The 22,409-nt window shown below is 50.7% G+C and overlaps 2 protein-coding genes across 2 annotated transcripts; both read right to left on the reverse strand.

The window, feature by feature from the left end:
* Positions 1 to 229: 229 nt before the first annotated feature.
* LOC136663921 (melanin-concentrating hormone receptor 1-like) lies at positions 230 to 6,506 on the reverse strand. Its single transcript, XM_066640888.1, has 4 exons — positions 6,422 to 6,506; positions 3,400 to 4,408; positions 991 to 1,150; positions 230 to 367 (listed from the first exon to the last, which is right to left on the reverse strand). Exons 1-4 carry the CDS (start codon positions 6,504 to 6,506, stop codon positions 230 to 232), a joined length of 1,392 nt encoding a protein of 463 aa, XP_066496985.1.
* Positions 6,507 to 8,890: 2,384 nt separating this feature from the next.
* LDAF1 (lipid droplet assembly factor 1) lies at positions 8,891 to 22,152 on the reverse strand. Its single transcript, XM_066640871.1, has 5 exons — positions 22,090 to 22,152; positions 16,311 to 16,446; positions 13,345 to 13,513; positions 11,001 to 11,139; positions 8,891 to 9,840 (listed from the first exon to the last, which is right to left on the reverse strand). Exons 2-5 carry the CDS (start codon positions 16,380 to 16,382, stop codon positions 9,744 to 9,746), a joined length of 477 nt encoding a protein of 158 aa, XP_066496968.1. The 5' UTR covers positions 16,383 to 16,446; positions 22,090 to 22,152; the 3' UTR covers positions 8,891 to 9,743.
* Between the last annotated feature and the right edge of the window lie 257 nt (positions 22,153 to 22,409).

Here is a 22,409-nt window from a genome sequence, read left to right on the forward strand (position 1 = left end):
CTTAGGCGACTGCCTCAGTCAGCCTCATGGATGGGCCGGCTCCCCGGATGCTGCCTGCCAGAGCCGTAAAGCAGGAGTTCACTGCCCTTGCTCATTTCAACTCCTTGACTCAGCCAGGCTTAGATGACTTTTTTTTAAAGCAGCAAGGAGGGCATGACCCTCACCTTTGCTCCAGGCATCTGCCTAATGAAGGCAGAACTTGCCACACAGAAAGGGGGTTGCCTGTGACTCAGCGTTCACAGCGATTCTCACTGACTCGAGGTGCGGAGAGCATTCGCCGTGGCCTTGAGGTGAATAGCCGGTCGGAGATGGAGTGTCGATGGAAGCAGGTTCTCTTTCTCTGCTCACATTCTCTCTGCCTTCCCTTCTGCAGTGAAGAAGAGAGCTCTGCAGGCACATCAAAGAGCAGAGGCTCATTAAGGAAGAACTTCAAGGAAGAGTCACGTGTGTCTGTCTCAGATGGGGAAACTGCAAGCAGCATGACCTGCTCTCTGGCGGGGCGCATGTCCATTCTGGTGATGGGGGGAAGGATGGATCAGGGAGCCCCTCCCCACCACCTCATTAAGCACCAACATACATTGTACACATAAATGTTATATGTTATGATGGCGCGAACATTGTAAAAAAAAGTCTGGTAGATCTCCGGGCCTTGCTGGGTTTCAAAGTAGCTCTCGAGCCAAAAAAGTGTGAGCACCCCTGGGTTAGGGTGTGCCAGCATGAGAACTCCTGGTACCTGAGGCAGGGTGCCAAACGCTGCCCGCCCTTACCTGGTGATGAGTGGCCTCTGCTCCTCCCATCCCTGGGCTGGGAAAGGAAGAGGGAGACAGAACTGTGAAGGAGTAGAGAGTGGTGGGCTAGAGTGTCAGGGGCCGTCCAGCCCACCACTTGCCTCTCCTTCAGATTTCCTCTTCTTCCTTCCTAATTTTTTTTTTTTGGCCATTTTTTTGCCCAGTCTTGGACCCTTCTAACACCCAGAGGCTTTGGAGATACCTCAGCCTCTGAACAAGGCTGTTGTGTCATCTTGATGCTGTAGCCATTATCTTGGGTTGCTGCCTTTGTTGGAGCATCTTTCCCTTTGACCAGTAAGCAAAGAAGCTTGCATTCTGAGCCAAGGCGCTGGACTGCAAAGCCCCCCTGCAGGCCTTGGCAGCTGCAGGGAAACACGGCAGAAATCTCGGGTTTTAGTTTAGTTGTTACTGGGCAGCCGTGCGCTTCTTCCCCTCTAAAAAGCAGCAGTAAAGACGAGAGAGTTCCTGCTGTGTTGACCTTTGGTCTTATTTCATGTTAAAAAATATTAAGTGTTTGCAAATGCACCACGTAAGCTCACAAGTCCATAAAACAGGAGGTGTCTGCATGTAATTCTGAGCTGGATTTGATGCAGACTGTCAATTTAGATAGATTTATTTTTGCTACAAGCTGATGGGGTGTTTTGTAGGGGAAATTTTTGGCTTTGCTCTCCAACTAATGGTAATTGGAGAGCAATTTCTTTTCAGTTGGTTTAAAGATCCTGAATGCAGTAATCTGCTGCTTGGTCAATAATGATAACAATGAGAGCCAGGACAGTGTCGTGGTCCAGAGGTGGACTGAGACCTGCAAGATCCAGGTTCCAATCTCCACTTCCTGGGTAACCTTGGGCCAGTCACTCTCCTACAGCACAGGGTTGTTGTGAGGACAATGGAAGAGAGGAAGTGCCTTGTCAGTGTGCCACGAGAAAAAAAAAAGATTGAAAATGGCTGCTTTAAACTATGATGTTTATTTAAGTTTTTCTTGAACACTGTACAATACAGCATGTAGCCCATCCACACACACAAGGACGTATTGTATCCAGCAACACAAGGAAATATACTGATCATGATGGAGCAAAAGCAGACACAACCAGGCTCTTCAAACCAAGGGATGACCCAGTGACTGGAATCCAGGGGAACCATTCAGTACCTCCTTGATCTGATTTCCCCTCCCAGACTTCACCCCTTCCCTAGGGAGAACCCTGACCTGGAGTCAGGCCCTTAATACAGCAGGACTTTGCACTTCCATCTGGTTCGGGACCAGAGCAAGGACAAAAGTAAAACATGGACGAATGTCCAAGCAGAGTCTTACTCAGGGAAAGGCTCAGTCTTCGGCAGGATCAGTCCCAGAGCCGGGCCTGTGTCAGATGCCTCTGCAGCATGGACTGGTGGCTTCCTCAACAGGTTAGCACCTCTTCCCCTGTCAAACTAGGGCCCATCACGATGTGGTGCTCACATAACCGCACAAACACGGATGAGTGCAAGAGACAAGATGCCCCCATTACCCACTCAGACATCCAACTTCTAGAGATTCTGGGGAATAAGCCAAACTCTGAAGGAGATCAATAACTCCAGCAGTTCACACCATCAACATTCTGACAAGGCGTTTTCCCACCGCAAACAGAAAGAGGTGATTCCCCTGGGCAAGGGTCGGAGAAGAGAAAAAATGGGGACAGTTGGAACATTTTGACGCCCCCCCATTGTTGAACCCTGACTCCTTTTTCATTCTTCCATAGGAACAGACAAAGGCACAGCATCCAGTTGCTCTTCAGCCATGTCTGAAGGGCTAGCCAGGTTCAGGGGGGTCACACAGCACCCAGCTCAGCCACCACTGAAAATAGGGGTGCAGAACTGCTGGGCAGGGCAGGGCAGGGCGGGCTCCTGGTGGGAGAGAGGCAGGTGCTTTGCCCCGAACAGGCGGGAAGATGGGATGCTGGGAAGGGGGGAGGGCTGTGTGGGTGGAGAAGGGCCCAAGCCTGCCTGCTGCTTTGGCTTCCCAGCTGGGATGTTTGCTATGCCAAGTAACAGCAGGAGGTGCTGCGTAATGGTCCTTTGGCGGATCTGGCTGAGGCTTGAAGCCTAAATGGATGATGTCACTTCCAGGTTAACTTCTCAGTCCCACGAGTTTGTTATTCTCAATTGTGACTTGTCACTGCCCTTCCCTTTATACTTTTAAGGTAGGTACAAGCTCAGGCCAGTTGCACGTCTTCTTGGAATTGTGCCTTAAAAAGCCTCTGTGCTGATCTGGATGGACAGCTAGACGTCAGCTGAGGATTCCACGCCAAGCAAGCGACGGGGTGGACTCAGTTCACAAACAGTCATGCTAAAATAATAGTTTTGGCCTTTCCGTTGGCACAGGACTCTGACTTGTTTTGATTTCCGCTTTGGGCTCTTCAGGTGGGTGTCCTTGTCTGGTCTTCTTCCTGCTCATCAATTTGTCTTCCAGACCCTGGAAAGAACCGCAGACCAGAGGAACCAAAGATCCTCCTCCAAAGGACGCACCACCGTGCTCCGAACCAGCAGTTCCATGGAGGATTCCGGAGGACCAGCATGTCCTTTGCTAGGCTCGCCAGAGACCGAGTTCTGGACTGGATACAGCTACACCTTCAGTCACCTTCCCTGTCCCTGCCTGCTGGAGACAGAGACCAAGTGCAGCAGGGGCTGCCCTGCTTCACTGGGTTCTCCCCGCGCACTTTTGATCGGGTGGTGGGATGTGTCCTCTCCCACGGGGGCAGGCCTGACGGAGACGACCAGCCTCTTACGGAAGTTCTGCCCAAGCAAGATGTAAATGAAGGGGTTCAGGCAGCTGTTGGCATAGCCCATGCTGATGGCCACATTGTAGGCATAGTAGAACGACAGGGTGGGCTGGGGCATGGCCAGCTGGACTAGCTGGAGCACGTGAAAGGGGGCCCAGCAGACGAAGAAGGCCAGGCAGATGGCAATGGCGATGCGCGTTACCCGCTTCGTCCGCAGTCGGATGCACCGCTGGCCAGTGAGGGCTTGTGAGGACCTGGCCATTCTCAGCAGAATCCTTCGGTAGGCCGCTGTGATGAGGGCGAAGGGGATGGCAAAAGCCAGGAAGAACTGGTACAGCGTGTACCAGTAGATGTCCCGTAGAGGATCCGGCAGGCTAATCCCGCAGCCCAGGAGGCCGCCAGAAAGGGGGATGAGCTGTGCGTACATCCACACCGGGGTGATGCTGAGGAACGACAGAGCCCAGAGTACGCAGATGGCCAGGATGGCGACCGAGGGCTTGCGGAAGCGGCTGGAGGTGAAAGGGTAGACAGTGGCCAGGTAGCGGTCGATGGACATGGCAGTGAGGATGTAGGTGCTGGTGAACTGGCTGTTGGCATCCAGGGCGGTGATGATGGTGCACATGGTCCCTCCAAACTGCCAGGCCCCGTTGCCCAGGAGCTGGTGGATGAGGAAGGGCATCCCCAGGAGGAAGAGCAGGTCCACCATGGAGAGGTTGATGATGAAGATGTCGGGGACGCTGCTGCTGGGGCTCGATTTCTTAAAGACCGTGCAGATCGCCAGGCTGTTGCCAACAATCCCCAAGAGGCAGATGGCGCCAAAGAGGGTTGGCATGATGAAGGCTGAGTAGCCCCTGGGGCCAACCTCGCCTGTGGGAAAGAGCAAAGCCAGAAGTGACTAGGAGCCCATGTTGGTCAGACCCCAGTTCGCCCTGCAAAAAACTGTTTGGTCCTGGAACAAGGAGGCAGGACGTGTGGAATTGCTGCAGCCTGGTGCGCAAGGCCAGGCACACGTTCCCGGGAGTAAACCACTGGACGCAACGGGGCCTGCCTCTGACTCGAAGCGTGCAGGGCTGTGCGTAAAAACTGGAAATGGGAATTTTGTTTCCCTTGGGAACTCAGGACGAGGCCTCCTGCCAGCCATTCTCTCTCCCAGCCACAGTCTTCCCAGCTGCAAGATGGGGATAACAGTGCCTCTCAGCCTTGCAGGTGATTGTACTGCATCATATGCGTGAGGTGCTCTGCACACTCAGACACCCCAATGTCTCTATCAGCGTCTCTGTCCTTGCTATCTTTTGGCCGGAGGGCCAGCTGCTGCTTGCGCACCCCCGACTGGTGAACAAGGGCCCACGGGGTTGCACTGTGAGGGAGCAGCAGGTCATCCTCTGTCTCCTCCAGGGCCTGACACTGAGCAGGGACTGGGACATCCAGTAATGGTGGACCAGCTCCTGGAGAAGAAAGAGGGCAGTGCACTTTGGCTGCCTTCCCACCCCTGCCACTACCTTCTGGTAAGACTCCGCAGCTGGGAAAGTTAACCAGGAACTGGGCATCAGATGGGAAGACCTCCTCCCTCTCCACTGTCCCTGCAGCTGGGGTTGGCAGCATGAAGGAACCCTTGCATCCAGCGGTTGCCCCCGGCTGGGCACCAAGGGGAGGGGGTAGCTGGGGGGGCACACAACCAAAAACTGGAGCCAACAGCAGGCACAGCTCAAAACAACCCCCTGGCCAGGGTTGCCAATAGTTTCCACCTTTGATCCAGGTTACTCCTGTGAGGACCTTGGCACAGTTCTTGTGGCCGGCTCCCCTAAAGGAGAAGGGCACTCCTTCTCCGTCCATACCAGCCACCTCTGATATGGGGAGGGCTGAGATGAGTTTCTTCCCCATGTGTTGGGTAAGCAAGGAATCTGGTGCAGGGGGCTGCAGTTATGCGCCTTCCAGGAGGAGCTTCAGAGAAGCACCAGCAGCAAATGCGTGGCTGTGTGCACTTTTGGCTTTGAGTGCTGAGAGGACGGGTTGCTTGTGTGACAATTGTATTACCTCTACGGGGAAAGGCTCTGGAGCGAGGACAGCCTCCTTGCCTTGATCTACTGAAACATCTCCGTGGCACTCATGTTCATTACGAAAACAACGCATTTCACACACACAGAGAAATGTACACAGAAGCCTCCAAATATACATTTCCTGTGAAATACACTGTGCAACACACATAGGCAGGCTTACTGACCTGACTCCCCACATGGGTGTATATGTTGTTGAAGAAATGTGCCTGCAGGAGACACTTCCTTCTGGGGGTACCCAAACATTTTCATGCAAGGGCAGCTGCCTGAGCCCTAGGGCTGTCTACACTGGGGTAGCCACCTCCAGGGCTTTGGATAACACATCTTTCTCAGTGAGGCAGTGCTGGGGATTGAACCCTGGACTGTGTGTGTGCCAGGCCTGGGCTCTAATACTGAGCCATAACCTCCTTTCTAGTTGTAATGCTCTCGTTCCTATTTGCTGTAAATACACCTACAGAACCCTCTAGGCAGGACTAGTACTGTTGCCATCTAGCCATGTTTGCCTGCATGCACCTAGAGACAAATCCTGCACATTCCCTCAGCAAGGATATTTATCTGAAACTGAAAGACGTTGCAGAAGAACATAGCCTGATGTCCATGCAGGAATGTGTGCTGCTATCACGCTCTCTCAGACTGACGGAAGATTCAGCAGGGAGAGATCCTTTTTCACATGCAGAGAAGCGAACGCTGCGTCTCATCAAGGCATGATCTTGCTGGGTCTGCCCCTGTCACCTCCCCAATGCCTGGAGCCCTGAGAAAGTTCCACATCCACACCCCTGGATGCCGCCCCAGGCTGCTTGAATGCCTCCCCCTTGGCTGCACTTACCACTGTGGGAAAAGTTTTGCCCCGTCATGGAGGTGTTTGGGCTGCAGTTGTCCATGCACAGGGAGTGGTTCACCTGGAAATCCATCCTTTGGCTGTCCCTGGATGCTGTCAGGGCTTGAAAGTGGCCATCGTGTCACTGTTTTCCTGTGGGTGGCAGGCTGGAGGGATGCCGGCTTCCTGGAGGATCCCACGAGAGGCTGCTGTTCTCCAAGCTGTGCTCTTCCAAAGCCCAAAGAAAAAAAATGCTGATTTCCCCTGCTCCTGCTGCCTGGCTGTGCGATAAACCAGCTGCTCAAAATAAATAAGTCTGCACCACCCCGAGGACAAAGCCAGTGCACACAGCAGAGAGCAGCAGCAGTGAGCGAGCTGAGCTATTGTCGGCACCACACCTTTGCAGGCTGGCAAAAAGTGTCCCCGTAGCCTGGGAGATGGAAACTCGGCTCGGCTGGAACTCGGAGTCATTCATCCTGGTGCTGGAAAGGGGAGACCTGACCTGAGACAGGAAACCCGAATGAGGCTGCCTCTCGCCGACCCAAGGCAGCCTGCTCTGATACGAAAGTGCAGTCCTTCCACACCCACTTGCCACCAGGTCATATGGGTACAAAAGGGTGCATTCCCCCTCCCACTCCTTGAACTCACAGCTTTATGGGATTACGAGCTCACAAGGCTTGTCATCCTTCTGACAGCAAAACCGGAAAGGGGGAAGCACTTTATTTCTGAGCAGTTAACTCAAGGGGTCGAGGTTGGGATCTCTTTGCACAAAGGAAATCCTGGGAACCAAATACTGCACTCACTCCAAGGCCAAAATATGCGACTGCACCACTTTTCTCCAGGGCCTGTGATTGCTCACACCTCCCCACCCTTGTGGCTTCCAACCCAGGGGACCAGGTTCCCTGGACAACACGAACACAAGGGGTAGGTTTGGGGCTGGAAAGACGTACATGCCAATAAGACACATGCCCATAAGGCAAGCTGCAATATAAAAGCTTTGACCAGGCTATGGGGCAGGGGGCAAGGAATTCTGGGGACTGCAGCCCTGGTTACTGATCAGACTGTACAGGCCTTCACTTCTGCACAAAATGGTGGCAGCAGAAGCACTGCCACGGTCCCAATCCTCTGCTGAAGACCTCTGCCATCTGCGATCACTGGCTGATCCAGGGCGGGATAGCAAGCATTCTGACTGCCAGTGGCAGTCCCAGGAAGGCCTGACCCCAGCCTCACATAGTTCCTTTTAAAGAGGTGTCAGGAATGGATGGAACCTCCTCCGCAGGAAGCACAGGCCAAAGGGCTTGGCTAGAGGCTCTCCTTCTTACGCAGTCCTAAATGAGCAGCATTCTTCCCAGTTCCTAATGAGGCAGCTAGGAAAAAAAAACCCATCGGTTTGAGCAACGTGGTGATTTTGCAGCTATGGGCTCTGGTTTCCCCTTTCAGGAAAGCAAACAGAACAGCCAATTAGTGACAAATTCAGGTCACAGGATCCACCAGCATACAGACTTTCACTGAACGCAAAGGGAATAAAACACAGCTGGATTTGGGCTGACAGGTTTCCTTCTTCCACAAGGACTGAGCAATGCCATTACTCAGAAGGGCCCAGGCTGCTCTTGCCCGACTGCAGACGAGCAGCAGTTTTTCAAGTAAAGGGTTCAATCCCAATGTCTCCTGGTATGTCTGGTAAAGACTGTTCCTTGCAGCCCTGGAGAGCACCTGCCAAATGCCACAGACATTTGGAACAAAGGTTTGGCTCAGGATTGAACAGAAGATTGAACAGCCTCTGTCTTGTGCTGGACGTATGGTGAGCCATTCTCCTTCTGTCACCTCCTCTTTCAAAAACCCTCCTGCACAGGTCTTCCTCAGAAGCTGTGCTCTATATGTCTCACCACCTGAGATCTGGGTGGTGACACAAGGCAAGGCTGTTTTAGTGGAGGCACTGGTTATGGAATTCCTTCCACTGGTGAATGGCTTGGCTTTCAGTGGCATCAGCTTGGCATTATGGCTCGTGCCAGGTTGCTGAAGACCTTGGCAGAAAGCCCCAGAACATGTTGGGCTCCTGTGTGACCCCCCCCCCAAGTCTGTCACCAGGCATGTCCTCTCTCTCCCTTTCCAGGCACTAACAGAAACATCTCCTGGACCAGTGATATTCAGCCTTTTTCATCTCACGCCACACTGACAAGGCGCTAAAATTTTCAGGGCACACCATCAGTTTTTTGACAATTGACAAGGCACACTGCATTGCTGGTGGTGGTGGGGGGCTCACACAGCCCTCAATGGCCCTACTAATAAACGACCCTCCCCCAAACTCCTATGGCACACCTGTGAACCATTCACGGCACACCAATGTGCTGCAGCACATGGTTTTTTGTTTTTGTTTTACAGGAAATTGCATATTTGTGCATGTCACTCTCCAATACTTGTGGCAAAGGGACTGGCATGAATGGCCCCCAAGAAACACAGAAAGAAGGCAGAGATGGCTCAGATAAACAAGAAGCTGTTTAGTGACAAAACACATCAGGCAAAGGCACTGCCAGTTAAGCAAACGCAACACAAAAGCTTTTTTTTTTTTTTTAAAGAATTCAAAGTATGAAAACACCTGACCCAAAATATAGATATTTCAAACACAGGTTAACACAAGGCACAAGGCTTAACCATCCAGCATGGCACAAAGTCCCCAAACACCATGGGAAAAAGCTACACACGTCCTAGGAAGGATATCATTTCCAAATAATTTAAGAACACAGAACATTCACAAGTGCTTGAGCTACGAAAAACAACCCTAAAAAGAGACACTGCCTCATCCGACTTGGTTTTCCAACTATGTATTTAAATGTGATTCAGGTTCTGCCCTCCTTTGGAGCAGGGGTAAGAAAGTTTTAAGGCTTGAAAGGCATTTTCCACATTCAGAAAACAAGTGCTATATTCAGCGCTGTACCCTGGCAGGTGGGAGACTTTTCAACTCTTGAGTTTAACAAGCTATTAACTCCGGCAGACAAGTGTCCCCTCTGGACATGAAACAGCCACTGGTCTAAATGGGAAATACAGGGAGATAAACAGAGGGGAATCGCCTTCTGGAGTCACTGGGCTGACTCACCATGCTGGGAGGATTCCATGGGACACCACAGGTGAAGAACAGTTCAGTCATTACAAAGTTGGCCAGAAGAGGGATTTATTAAAGCCCCCACAGTAAACCTCAGCAAAGATCACAGTGCCTTATGCAGTAAAGCAGCCTTGATCATCCTGACAGGTAGTCATTTCTGGCAGGTAACAACTCCTCCAAAATGTGCATTGCAAGTCTCTCTCCAGGAGGCATTCCAAGCTCGGGGCCCATTTATTCTATCTTCTTAATAGTGGCAGACGTGTCCACAACAGGAGGGTTGCTCGGCAAAGAACTGCTTCCGTTTGCGATTTCATTCTTTGACTGAACGCTGCAAAGCAGGAAAAAAGGGGAGGAAAGAACATTCAGATCTAGGCTTTGTGCTTTGATGGCTCCCAGAAATTCAAGTCCCAAAGGCTGGTATGCCTCTTCCTCAGAATTTCTAGGACATTCCTCATGATCGTTCTGCTCTGCACTTGGCCCCTGCCCCCAAACAGCTGCAAAGTGACTCCGAAACAGACCATGCTGCTTACTTTAACTTGGGGAGAGAGGAGCAGCAATGCCATTTTGTTCTGAAAAGTAGTTTCAGCATTGGGTATATTTCACTGGCAGGTTTCCAAAGCACCAGCAAGTTTGTGAAGACATCTGCTCCGCAGGAATGACCAGGAGAGTGGAATGCCGCCAGAGCCCCAAAACAAGACACTCAAAAGGAAATGTTTAAGGAACACTGGCTTAAGTTTGGGTCTTTGTCACTCCATTCAGATCGGGAACTCCCAACACTAAAGTCTGGCCACAGCAAAGAAACAGGACTAGATTTTAACAAACCGGTTACACAAAAAAATTGCAGCTGGTGACTTACAGATATGGTTTTACTGTCTAATTAAAAGAACTTACTCTTCCTCCAAGCCCTCTGTGCCACAAAAGAATAAGGGATCCAAAAGGGAGATATTCTCTAGCAGTAATCAGGATAGGCTACAGGTGGCACCAAAACCCAGGGATTTCCCACCAGGGTGCCATTGCAGCACATTGGTGTGCTGCAAAAGGTCTGCAGGTGTGCCCTGAGAACACAGTGCACAATGGTTGAAAATTGCTGAAAAACTCTTCCAGGTTCTGTGGCTCTGTTTTTGGGGCAGCTACATGTAGTAACAAACTGTCTGTCTGAGAAAGAGGAACAAACAATTCGTTATGACAGACAGTTGCCCCCAAAACAGAGCTGCAGAACCTGGAAGGGTCTCCCAGAACTGGAAGTGACATCATAAGAGGAGAAGACCAGAGCAGACCATAGAGGTCAGTGTGCGGGGAGAAGATTGCTGACGTAACCCTTTACATCGGTCTTGACTAGAGATTACCAGTTAACACAGTGAGGATGGAGACACACAACCTCATCTAAGGGGCTCTGTGGCAAAGGGTCCCCCACACATCGCATCCAACTTTAACTGTGGTGCTTAAAACTGGGGCAGTTTCGTGCAATAAGAGTCCATGTTCACTTACTTTGGAGCAGGCAAGTAGTTCAGCAGAGTTGTGAGGGACACATAGCAAATGCTCAGCACCCCAGAGACCGTTAGGGACAGCATGCCCAATCCTCCGAGCACACAGAGTAAGGTGATGCTCCCGGCAGATACCAAGAAGCCTGGCCAAGAGCAAGAAGCAGTAAGTTCTACGTGCCCACGGAAACAGCTCATACAAGGCTAGTATTAACTGCTTTGATTGTAAGTCATCTGGAGCCTGTGACATTGTAAGGTGGGATACCAGAACCAGGGGACATCCACTAAAATTGAGTGTTGGGCGGGTTAGGACAGACAAAAGAAAATATTTCTTTACTCAGCGCGTGGTCGGTCTGTGGAATTCCTTGCCACAGGATGTGGTGCTGGCGTCTAGCCTAGACGCCTTTAAAAGGGGATTGGATGAGTTTCTGGAGGAAAAATCCATTATGGGGTACAAGCCATGATGTGTATGCGCAACCTCCTGATTTTAGGAATGGGTTAAGTCAGAATGCCAGATGTAGGGGAGAGCACCAGGATGAGGTCTCTTGTTATCTGGTGTGCTCCCTGGGGCATTTGGTGGGCCGCTGTGAGATACAGGAAGCTGGACTAGATGGGCCTATGGCCTGATCCAGTGGGGCTGTTCTTAGGTTCTTATGTTCTTATGGGATATACCAGGGTTGTCCAAAGTTTTTGGCAGGAGGGCCACATCATCTCTCTGACACTGTGTTGGGGGCCAGGGAAAAAAAAGAATTAATTTACATTTAGAATTTGCATACATTTACATAAGTACATAAATGAATATATTAAAGATGAACTTCTATGAATGAATGAAGGTCTTGCAATAGCTCAAGGCCTATAAAAGGCCTTACACAAAGCAAGGCTGGCCTTTCCTTTGCTGCTGCTACTGCATCACAGATGTGAAACAGCAAGCAGTGGAGGAAGCCCTCATCGCATAGCTCACGCAAGAGGCCGAACAGTCACCCTCACGCTGAGAACAGTTGCATCGGGCCAGTGCAGGCTCCAACAAATCTCCAGAGGGCCAGAGGCTCATTGGAGACTGGGGGCTCCCTGAGGGCCGCATTGAGAGGTCTCGAGGGTCGCATGTGGCCCCAGGGCCGGGGTTTGGGCACCCCTGGGATATACCATACACCCTTTAAATTAGGATTAAAACCTAACTACTAGATCAGTGGTTCCCAAAACATTTTAGTGCCAGGACCCACTTTTTAAAATGACACTCTGTTGGGCTGCACCTAGCTTTACAAGACCAAAAAACGGTTTCACTTTACCAGCTGCTCATGCCTCTGTTTTCATTGGGGGGGTGGGGGGGGTGCACACTCACACAAGCATTTCTGGAGTGTTTGCTGAACTCCAGGTTCATCAGATCCACATCATTCCGGTGTTCTGGAATGTTCCTTTCTCTGGCTTTCAACAGGAGTGAAGGCACATTTGCCTAACTCACAAGTAAACACATACATGTGGCTCCATTTCATAAGAACATAAGAACAGCCCCACTGGACCAGGCCATAGGCCCATCTAGTCCAGCTTCCTGTATCTCACAGCGGCCCACCAAATGCCCCAGGGAGCACACCAGATAACAAGAGACCTGCAAGGCTTCCTGGGAATTGTAGTTAAGAACATAAGAACAGCCCCACTGGATCAGGCCAGAGGCCCATCTAGTCCAGCTTCCTGTATCTCACAGCGGCCCACCAAATGCCCCAGGGAGCACACCAGATAACAAGAGACCTCATCCTGGTGCTCTCCCCTACATCTGGCATTCTGACTTAACCCATTCCTAAAATCAGGAGGTTGCGCATACACATCATGGCTTGTACCCCATAATGGATTTTTCCTCCAGAAACTTGTCCAATCCCCTTTTAAAGGCGTCTAGGCTAGACGCCAGCACCACATCCTGTGGCAAGGAGTTCCACAGACCGACCACACGCTGAGTAAAGAAATATTTTCTTTTGTCTGTCCTAACCCTCCCAACACTCAATTTTAGTGGATGTCCCCTGGTTCTGGTGTTATGTGAGAGTGTAAAGAGCATCTCCCTATCCACTCTGTCCATCCCCTGCATAATTTTGTATGTCTCAATCATGTCCCCCCTCAAGCGTCTCTTTTCTAGGCTGAAGAGGCCCAAACGCCGTAGCCTTTCCTCATAAGGAAGGTGCCCCAGGCCCGTAATCATCTTAGTCGCTCTCTCTTATTTCACTTTCCATAGGGCTCAATACATTTTCCTTGTGAGCTCTCTGTCAGTTTAATGACCCACCAGCAATCAGATCGTGACCCACAGTTTGGAAAACACTGTACTAGATCAAAATTATTTAATTGGGCCAAAGCCCTTGACAAGATACCTTCCATGACAATCACCCCGATGCAGGCAATGACTGTCGTGGCCAGAACAAATGTCAGAAAGAATGCAATAGGCACTGCAGATGCGGCAAGGAAGACCAACAAGGTCAGGGCAACAAAAGGGTGGTCGTCCAGGTACTGGCCAACTTGGGAATTCATAAAGGCAACCACCTGTAATACATCAGAGGAAAAAGAGAACTAGTTCAGTTTTTTAAAATCCTGATTAAAATATACACACGACGTTTTTGGAAGTGAAACTATTTCAGAAGGAAATAGCGATATTAACTACAGAGACAGCAAGAGACAGGGAATCATATCCACAGAAAGTCTCGACTCACTTCTCTCACTGATTTCATTCATTCATTCGATTTTTACCCTGAAGGACAACCAATAGGGCTTAGCCATGACTTTCTTCAGATACAATAAAACCCAGACACACTCACACCAGAAGATCTGCCTCCCGCCTGGGGGGGTTCCTCTTGTCGGACTCTCCAGCCGTCCTACAAGTCCTTTCCTGCCTGTCAATGGAAGACGTGCTCCTCTGAGGCAGGTGTCAAAGCAGAAGTGGCTGTCATGAAGCAAATTACAGTCCCCAAAAGCTAGGAGACAAGATCAGCAATGGAGCTTGGGTTTGCAAGGAAAGACACAAGGAAGAGCAGTGCAGAGGTCAAAGTTATTGTTCTGCAACAGAACGTTTCAATAATGCAGCAAGGATATCCTATTAAGCATGACACCGGGTGCCTTCGGAACCAACACGGAAAACCATTAAATTTTAAGGTTTAAATTAACCGGCCACAGAACAGGCAGGCTTTCAACCAATTATATCTGTTTACATGGCTTACAATCTTATGTGCATAGCAGTATCTGGGTCACCCTCTCTCAAGGCCTTTCAGAACAAGAGCCTCTCTGCTGCGAACAGAACAAAAACAATGTCCTCTATGTACAGAGGGTCTGCCTGTTACCTGTCGCACCAGAATTCTGTTCAGTGGGCAGTGAAAAATCACCAGTTATACTGACTCTAATGCCTTCTTTATTGCTCAGTTCTCCATTCTGTATTGCTTTTAATGCCTCTTCTTTATAATGGCCTTAACCTTGATCCACTGTGACTTTCATCACTGCCTTCTGTCAGCCGTTTCTGTTCAAATTTTTTCACTTAAAAAGTATACTGAGCAAGTCCATTAAATTAGTAAAACACAGTTTAAGTGGGTACATGTCACCAAGGCACTTACTGATTTGATACGATACAAAGAAAACCCATTTTCCCACAAATTTGTTCACTGTATGTTCTGCATGAGCTTTCTTATCACATGGAAGCTGAACCAAATCACTATTTCTCACACTTCCTTTATCCAGTCTAGTCTTGCTGGGGCACTGGATTTTCCCCCAAGAGCTAACAATTACCATCCTAGCTGCTGTTGAGAGATAAATAGCTGACTCAAGATAGTCTTTTAAAACCATGCCTTCAATATAACCAAAAACAATTACTTTACAGTACAATCCTATACAAGCTTACTTGGGAATAAATTCATGAGATTTATTTAGGTTAACAGCCCAATCCTAATCTGGGCCAGCCCTGGCATAGCAATTAATGCACTGGTACTAGTCATCACATATGTGCTGTAAAGTACGTTTGTGAAGACTTATCAGTAAGGAGCACTGGTGGGAAGGCCTGCACCATCCCACCAGTACTGAATCCAGCAGAATGACTGCAGGGGCCGGTAACTTCCGTGCCAGGCAGCGTGAGAGGGGTTAGAGCGGAGGTGGGGAAAGGATGTTTCGGAGTGAGGGGAGGGCAGGGGGGTAGTTTAGGTCCAGTCAGACTTGTGGCAGCGATTTCGCTGGTGCAGATCCAAGTAGCCCCACTGGGCAAGCTGGAGTTGATAGGGGATAAGGAACGTGTTCCCTTACCCCAAAGAGACTCCCAGCCTGCCCAATTTGGGGACTGGTGGTGGGCTCATGGAGTCCTGGGCAGGTGGCTCCACCATTCCCAGCACAGTGCACAGCAAATTGGGCGAGAGACTTTGGCTGCAATCCTATACACACTTTCCTGGGAATAAACTCCATTGACTACAACAGGATTTGCTTCTGAGTAGACAGGCATAGGATTGCACTGTTAACCTCTCAAGTCAAACTCCATGAGGGCAGCTTCCAGGTGCTCAGCAACCCAGAAATTTGGCTGTGACATGATGATGTCACTGCCGAACGTCCAGCCCCTTTAAACAAAAAGGTTGCTGACCTCTGGTGTATAGAATTGCTTTAGATCTTTCAATAAGCCATAACCTGAGATATTTCAATGTACCTCCTCCATTTCTTCCCAAAAACCTTTGAATAATTCAAAACAATGTGCATTATATCGGCACTCGCAGCCCAGTCCTAAGCATGTTTACTCAGAAGGAAGCCCCTCTGTCATCAGTGGGGCTTACTCTCAGGTAGGTGTGTGCATTGGACTGCAGCCCGAGAGACCCACATTGCCAACACTTATCTGACTAGGTGCCATAAGTCCATTTTAACTTCTTCTTTGCTAAATACTGCTGTCTTCCATTATTCATGTGCTCTCCCCACCTGCATCACAGCATCACATAATGCTCTTTCCAGCCAGACGAAGAACAGCGCACCTTTCTAGAGCACCACAAAGCTGTTGAACTGTCTCTCCCCAGTTCTGAATGGGCTGGGGAGAAATCTGGGATAACCCCCAAGCACATTCCCCCCAGAGGTGGGAGCTCTTCACTGTCTTGTGCCAGGAAAGTGCATTTGACACAACAGGAGCACCAGCTGCTGCTGTCACTGATCCACAACATTTGACACAACAGGAGCACCAGCTGCTGCTGTCACTGATCCACTTGCCCAGAGGCCATACAAGCTTAGCGCTTTGTCACGAGGTGAAAATGCAGGACCGCATGTCTCATTTCAGTCGTCCCAAATGGGAAAAAAGCATCATGATGACATTGTGGCAAAATTCAAAACTCACATGCGAGTTGCTGTGAACGCTTTCCATCACGGCCTGCCAGCGCCCCTGGAGGTCCTTCATTTCGCTGGACATGGTCAAGCATTCACTGGAGTCTTCAACCTCCTTAGACAAGTGAGTGCATTTTTAGCCACCAAACCTTGAAAAAAGAGTAGTTATTGTTTGTGTGTTGGGCTCTTGAAGATAAAAGGCATTTTCTAATGGGCATAAAATGAAAAAAAACTACAAACATAAATCTTAATATTTATATAGGTATTAAAAACAAGCCTGAAACGCATACGTTAAAAGTGCAGACAGCAGCACAGGCATAAAATGCAACCGATCTTAATTTGCAACCATCTTTCTGTTGTCAGGTAATATTAACTATCGCTAATGTAATATATCCTGTACTAAGCAATAATTTACCTGATCAGTTGGGCTCCTGGATGTATTTGTATATGTCCAGGAGCACTGAGACACAATTAAAGAAATCCTAATTGATAAATCACAGGAGCTTAGACAATTACAGCCCAATCCTAACTTGGATTGGCTGGCCAAGCAGGCTGCACTGTATCCAGTGCAAGGTAGGTGCCAACTGGAGCGCAACTTGGACTAAGGGGATATTTTTCCCCTCACCCCTTGTCGTGCACTAGCCACCTCGTGGGGATACTTGGATCTGTGCCAGTGAAATCACTGGTGCAAATCCGAGCGGCTCCTGCAAGGTCCATCATGGTGGGAGTGCAAGTTAGGATTCAGCCTGCACTGCTGAGGCCAAACCTGCCCCCTCCTGGGCCCAATCCACCTCCTGGTCCATCTATCTCCTGCCCCAAAACGCCCCCTCCCTGCCTCTATTCCACCCTCCTGCCACTCTGACCAACCCCCTGTACCTGCCTGCCTGGGCCGGTGCAAACTTACCCTTACCCCTCCCCAGTTTGGATCCAGCACAAGGAGGCCAGCGTGCATCCTTGTGCTGGCCCCAGCCTTCTCTTAAGGAGGCACAAATATGCTTTATGGCATGTTTGTGACACTCCTGGGCTGGCACACGGGACTTGCACTGGCCAAAAACCAAGTAAGGATTGCAATCTTAATCATTAATTAAATCCACAAGCATGGGAAAGCAACTGTTCTAACAGGAGATGAAAAATACTTTGCTTTTGATGCACACCTTTTAAAAAAAGAGGCATTCTCTCCAGTGTGTTGGGGAATGCGTGTGTCCCTCCCTTTCTCTGAGGGGAATGCCTCTTCCAAGTATTCATGGAGGGCTTTGTAGGTGATAGCCAGAAAATTGGACTGTGCCCGGACACACAACAGAAGCCAATGCAGATCAAAGAGTAGTCTCATCACCCTGCACGGCTTGGTTATAGTCTAGTACAGCTGCACCGTACACTCATTTGATCCATTAGGAAATAAATGGCAATGTTCTTCGCGCATTAGATCACATGTATAGTGGGACAACGAGCACCAAAGCAACAGGAAAAGCCAAACTGGTTACGAATATAGATCAGGTTTGAAACTGGAAGATCAGCAGAAGAAAACACTCTCTTATTCAAACACTTGGAAAGCAGCGCTTTCGAATGAGGGTCACGCAGCACAATGGCTTTCCGTGTCCGGCTGAAAAGGAAATCTCTTGCTGGGACAGGGAACAAGTGCTGCTGTGACTGGCAGGGGGTGCCTGAGGTGCCTTTCTTTCCACCAACAGGAGATAAAACAGATGTGAACAAGTCAGTGTTATGGAGCCATTGGGGAACAGCGACCATGCTGCGATCCGTTTTGACATGCATGTCAGGGGAAGAATACCAAGCAAATCTGTCACAAAAACCCTTGATTTCCGACGAGCGGACTTCCCTCCAATGAGGAGGCTGGTTAGAAGGAGGTTGAAAGGGAAGGTAAAAAGAGTCCAATCTCTCCAGAGTGCATGGAGGCTGCTTAAAACAACAGTAATAGAGGCCCAGCAGAGGTGTATACCGCAAAGAAAGAAGGGTTCCACTAAATCCAGGAGGGTGCCCGCATGGCTAACCAGCCAAGTTAGAGAGGCTGTGAAGGGCAAGGAAGCTTCCTTCTGTAAATGGAAGTCTTGCCCTAATGAAGATAATAAAAAGGAACATAAACTGTGGCAAAAGAAATGTAAGCAGGTGATATGGGAGGCCAACCAAGACTATAAGGAACGCATGGCCAGCAACATTAAGGGGAATAATAAAAGCTTCTTCAAATATGTTAGAAGCAAGAAACCCGCCAGAGAAGCGGTTGGCCCTCTGGATGGTGAGGGAGGGAAAGGGGAGATAAAAGGAGACTTAGAGATGGCAGAGAAATTAAATGAGTTCTTTGCATCTGTCTTCACGGCAGAAGACCTCGGGCAGGTACCGCTGCCCGAATGGCCCCTCCTGACCAAGGAATTAAGTCAGATAGAGGTTGAAAGAGAAGATGTTTCAGACCTCATTGATAAATTAAAGATCAATCAGTCACCGGTCCCTGATGGCATCCACCCAAGAGTTATTAAGGAATTGAAGAATAGTTGCTGAGCTCTTGACTAAAATGTGCAACTTGTCCCTCAAAACGGCCACGGTGCCAGAGGATTGGAGGATAGCAAATGTTACACCGATCTTTAAAAAGGGAAGGAAGGGAGACCCGGGAAACTATAGGCCGGTCAGCCCAACATCTATACCGGGTAAGACGGTGGAATGCTTCATCAAAGATAGAATCTCAAAACACATAGATGAACAGGCCTCAGCATGGCTTCTGTAAGGGTCTTACCTCAAGAACCCTTTAGAATTCTTTGAAAAGGTCAACAGGCATGTGGATGCGGGAGAACCCGTGGACATTATATATCTGGACTTTCAGAAGGTGTTCGACATGGTCCCTCACCAAAGGCTACTGAAAAAACTCCACAGTCAAGGAATTAGAGGACAGATCCTCTCATGGATTGAGAACTGGTTGAAGACCAGGAAACAGAAAGTGGGTGTCAATGGGCAATTTTCACAATGGAGCGAGGTGAAAATCGGTGTGCCCCAAGGATCTGTCCTGGGACCGGTGCTTTTCAACCTCTTCATAAATGACCTGGAGACAGGGTTGAGCAGCGAGGTGGCTAAGTTTGCAGACGACACCAAACTTTTCCGAGTGGTGGAGACCAGAAATGATTGTGAGGAGCTCCAGAAGGATCTCTCCAGACTGGCAGAATGGGCAGCAAAATGGCAGATGCGTTTCAATGTAAGTAAGTGTAAAGTCATGCACATTGGGGCAAAAAAATCAAAACTTCACATATAGGCTAATGGGTTCTGAGCTGTCTGTGACAGATCAGGAGAGAGAGCTTGGGGTGGTGGTAGACAGGTCGATGAAAGTGTTGACCCAATGTGCGGCGGCAGTGAAGAAGGCCAATTCTGTGCTTGGGATCATTAGGAAAGGTATTGAGAACAAAACAGCTAATATTATAATGCCGTTGTACAAATCGATGGTAAGGCCACACCTGGAGTATTGCGTCCAGTTCTGGTCGCCACATCTCAAAAAGGATATACTGGAAATGGAAAAGGTGCAAAAGAGAGCGACTAAGATGATTACGGGGCTGGGGCACCTCCTTATGAGGAAAGGCTATGGCGTTTGGGCCTCTTCAGCCTAGAAAAGAGACGCCTGAGGGGGGACATGATTGAGACATACAAAATTATGTAGGGGATGGACAGAGTGGATAGGGAGATGCTCTTTACACTCTCACATAACACCAGAACCAGGGGACATCCACTAAAATTGAGCGTTGGGAGAGTTAGGACAGACAAAAGAAAATATTTCTTTACTCAGCATGTGGTTGGTCTGTGGAACTCCTTGCCACAGGATGTGGTGATGGTGTCTGGCCTGGATGCCTTTAAAAGGGGATTGGAAAAGTTTCTGGAGGAAAAATCCATTACGGGTTACAAGCCACGATGTGTATGTGCAACCTCCTGATTTTAGAAATGGGCTAAGAATGCCAGATGCAAGGGAGGGCACCAGGATGAGGTTTCTTGTTATCTGGTGTGCTCCCTGGGGCATTTGGTGGGCTGCTGTGAGATACAGGAAGCTGGACTAGATGGGCCTATGGCCTGATCCAGTGGGGCTGTTCTTGTGTTCTTAACTACAATTCCCAGGAGGCCTTGCAGGTCTCTTGTTATCTGGTGTGCTCCCTGGGGCATTTGGTGGGCCGCTGTGAGATACAGGAAGCTGGACTAGATGGGCCTATGGCCTGATCCAGTGGCGCTGTTCTTATGTTCTTAAGTATAAGCCATGGCCACAGTGCTAAAGGAAGGCTTTTGCTACTCCTTTGTAAGTTCCAAAGCAGAAGGTGGTCTGAGGAGAGGAACTGGCCCCTCCCCCTTATTGCAGTCCAGTCTGTGCACGCAGACATGGAATAGCACCACACTCTTTCTCCATTACCCTGGCCCCCTCCCCTGCAATCCTCTGTTGCTTTCCTTGTGCCTTTCGGACTGCAAGCCTCTCAGGGCAGGGACCTGACTTTTCTCCTCAAGCAAAGCCATGCCCTTTTAATGACTATTATTACGCAGTCAGGTACAGGTAGACCACAGCTACCACAGCTATTATAGACCACAGCTATTATATTATATTATAATAGACCACAGCTATTACAGGTAGACCACAGCTGCGATACAAGGACATCTGCAAGAGGGATCTGAAGGCCTTAGGGATGGACCTCAACAAGTGGGAAACCCTGGCCTCTGAGCGGCCCGCTTGGAGGCAGGCTGTGCAGCATGGCCTTTCCCAGTTTGAAGAGACACTTGGCCAACAGTCTGAGGCAAAGAGGCAAAGAAGGAAGGCCCATAGCCAGGGAGACAGACCAGGGACAGACTGCACTTGCTCCCGGTGTGGAAGGGATTGTCACTCCCGGATTGGCCTTTTCAGCCACACTAGACGCTGTGCCAGAACCACCTTTCAGAGCGCGATACCAGAGTCTTTCGAGACTGAAGGTTGCCAATACAATACAATATTACGCAGTCAGGAGAGAACTGTCACCACAACCACCTTCAGCCAGGACTCTCGATCCCGGAAGTTCCCAGAGCTGCAAACCCCACACAGCTGCTCAGGAGCACAGCGTGGATCAGAGAGACCAATTCTCCCACAGGCAGCAGCAAGGTGTCCTCCACAATGCAGCATGGGGGTCGACAGTGCCTGCTGCGCACAGGGCAGGAAGGGGGCAGGTTCTTAACGAGGAGGGGTGAGCAGCCGCTCTGCGTGTGGAAGTTGCTCAGGCAGGGCTGGCAAAGACCCTTTCCTGAGACGCCAGGGAGCTGCTGCCAGCCAGTGCTGGACCACGCAGGGCACTGGCGGGGCAGCAGCACTGCTGCCAGGGTGAGCCCAGCAGGGCTGCGTGCGGAGGGGGTGGGCGGCCACGCGCACCTGCGCTCCTCTGCCTGTGAGGGTGGCAGCAGGCCATCCGGGGACGCTGCCCGCCCTGCCCCTGCGCGGGCTGGCACCGGCCGAGGAGGTGCAGGGAGAAGACATGAGCAGGAGCTGGGCCTGCCCGGGCTCCACGCGCTGGGCCTGGGGCGCCCCCGGGCTGCGCTGCTCGGGCAGGGCAGGTCTGCTGTGCCTGGGGGAGATGCTGCCCACCCGGGGCGTGCTGGAGGAGGAAGTGCGGAGGAGCGCTGGGCGGACCCTGGCACCCTCCTCCCCACTTCCTCTCCCGCCCTGGCCTGGCCTGGCCTGCCGCTCGGGAGGCGGTCCGGCGGAGGGGCGGGAGGCTCCCTGCGGCCGTGCCGCAGCCCGGGGCTGTGGGGCGAGTGGGCGGGGAGGCTGCCTCGGTCGCGCGCGCCCCCCGCCCTCCTACCTGGCCTGCTCCGTCCTCGCCTCCAGAGCCGCCGGCCTGGCCTGGCCCCGCCCTCTTCTCCTGCAGCCCCGCCCCGCCCCGCCCCGCCGCCCCGCCCTCCTGCGCCTGTGCGGGGGCTGCCAAGCAGTGCGCGCGAGCGGCCTCTTCGGAAACGGCGCCGCGTGACTCTCTCGAGTACACTCAGCCTGCGCGCGGAGCCTCCCTCACGCGCGGCGCTTTCTGAGGGACTCCTGTGGGGAGGCTCTGCCTCGCCTGCCTCACCTGAGCCTCCCTCACCTCACACTGTGGCACTGCTGTTCAGAGGGCTCCTGTGGGGAGGC

Source organism: Tiliqua scincoides, chromosome 13 (genome assembly GCF_035046505.1).
Source record: "Tiliqua scincoides isolate rTilSci1 chromosome 13, rTilSci1.hap2, whole genome shotgun sequence".
NCBI classification, from domain to species: Eukaryota; Metazoa; Chordata; class Lepidosauria; order Squamata; family Scincidae; genus Tiliqua; species Tiliqua scincoides.

Excerpts from the sequence above, each read along its gene's own strand:
- LOC136663921 (XM_066640888.1), bottom strand. The coding sequence starts at position 6,506 with ATGGATTTCCAGGTGAACCACTCCCTGTGCATGGACAACTGCAGCCCA. Across the intron at positions 4,409-6,421 it reads GCAAAACTTTTCCCACAGTG|GCGAGGTTGGCCCCAGGGGC; the intron begins GTAAGTGCAGCC and ends TCTTTCCCACAG. Across the intron at positions 1,151-3,399 it reads AGCAGGCAGGGACAGGGAAG|CTGCCAAGGCCTGCAGGGGG; the intron begins GTGACTGAAGGT and ends GTTTCCCTGCAG.
- LDAF1 (XM_066640871.1), bottom strand. The coding sequence starts at position 16,382 with ATGTCCAGCGAAATGAAGGACCTCCAGGGGCGCTGGCAGGCCGTGATG. Across the intron at positions 13,514-16,310 it reads GCGTTCACAGCAACTCGCAT|GTGGTTGCCTTTATGAATTC; the intron begins GTGAGTTTTGAA and ends GATGTATTACAG. Across the intron at positions 11,140-13,344 it reads CGGGGTGATTGTCATGGAAG|GCTTCTTGGTATCTGCCGGG; the intron begins GTATCTTGTCAA and ends GCTCTTGGCCAG.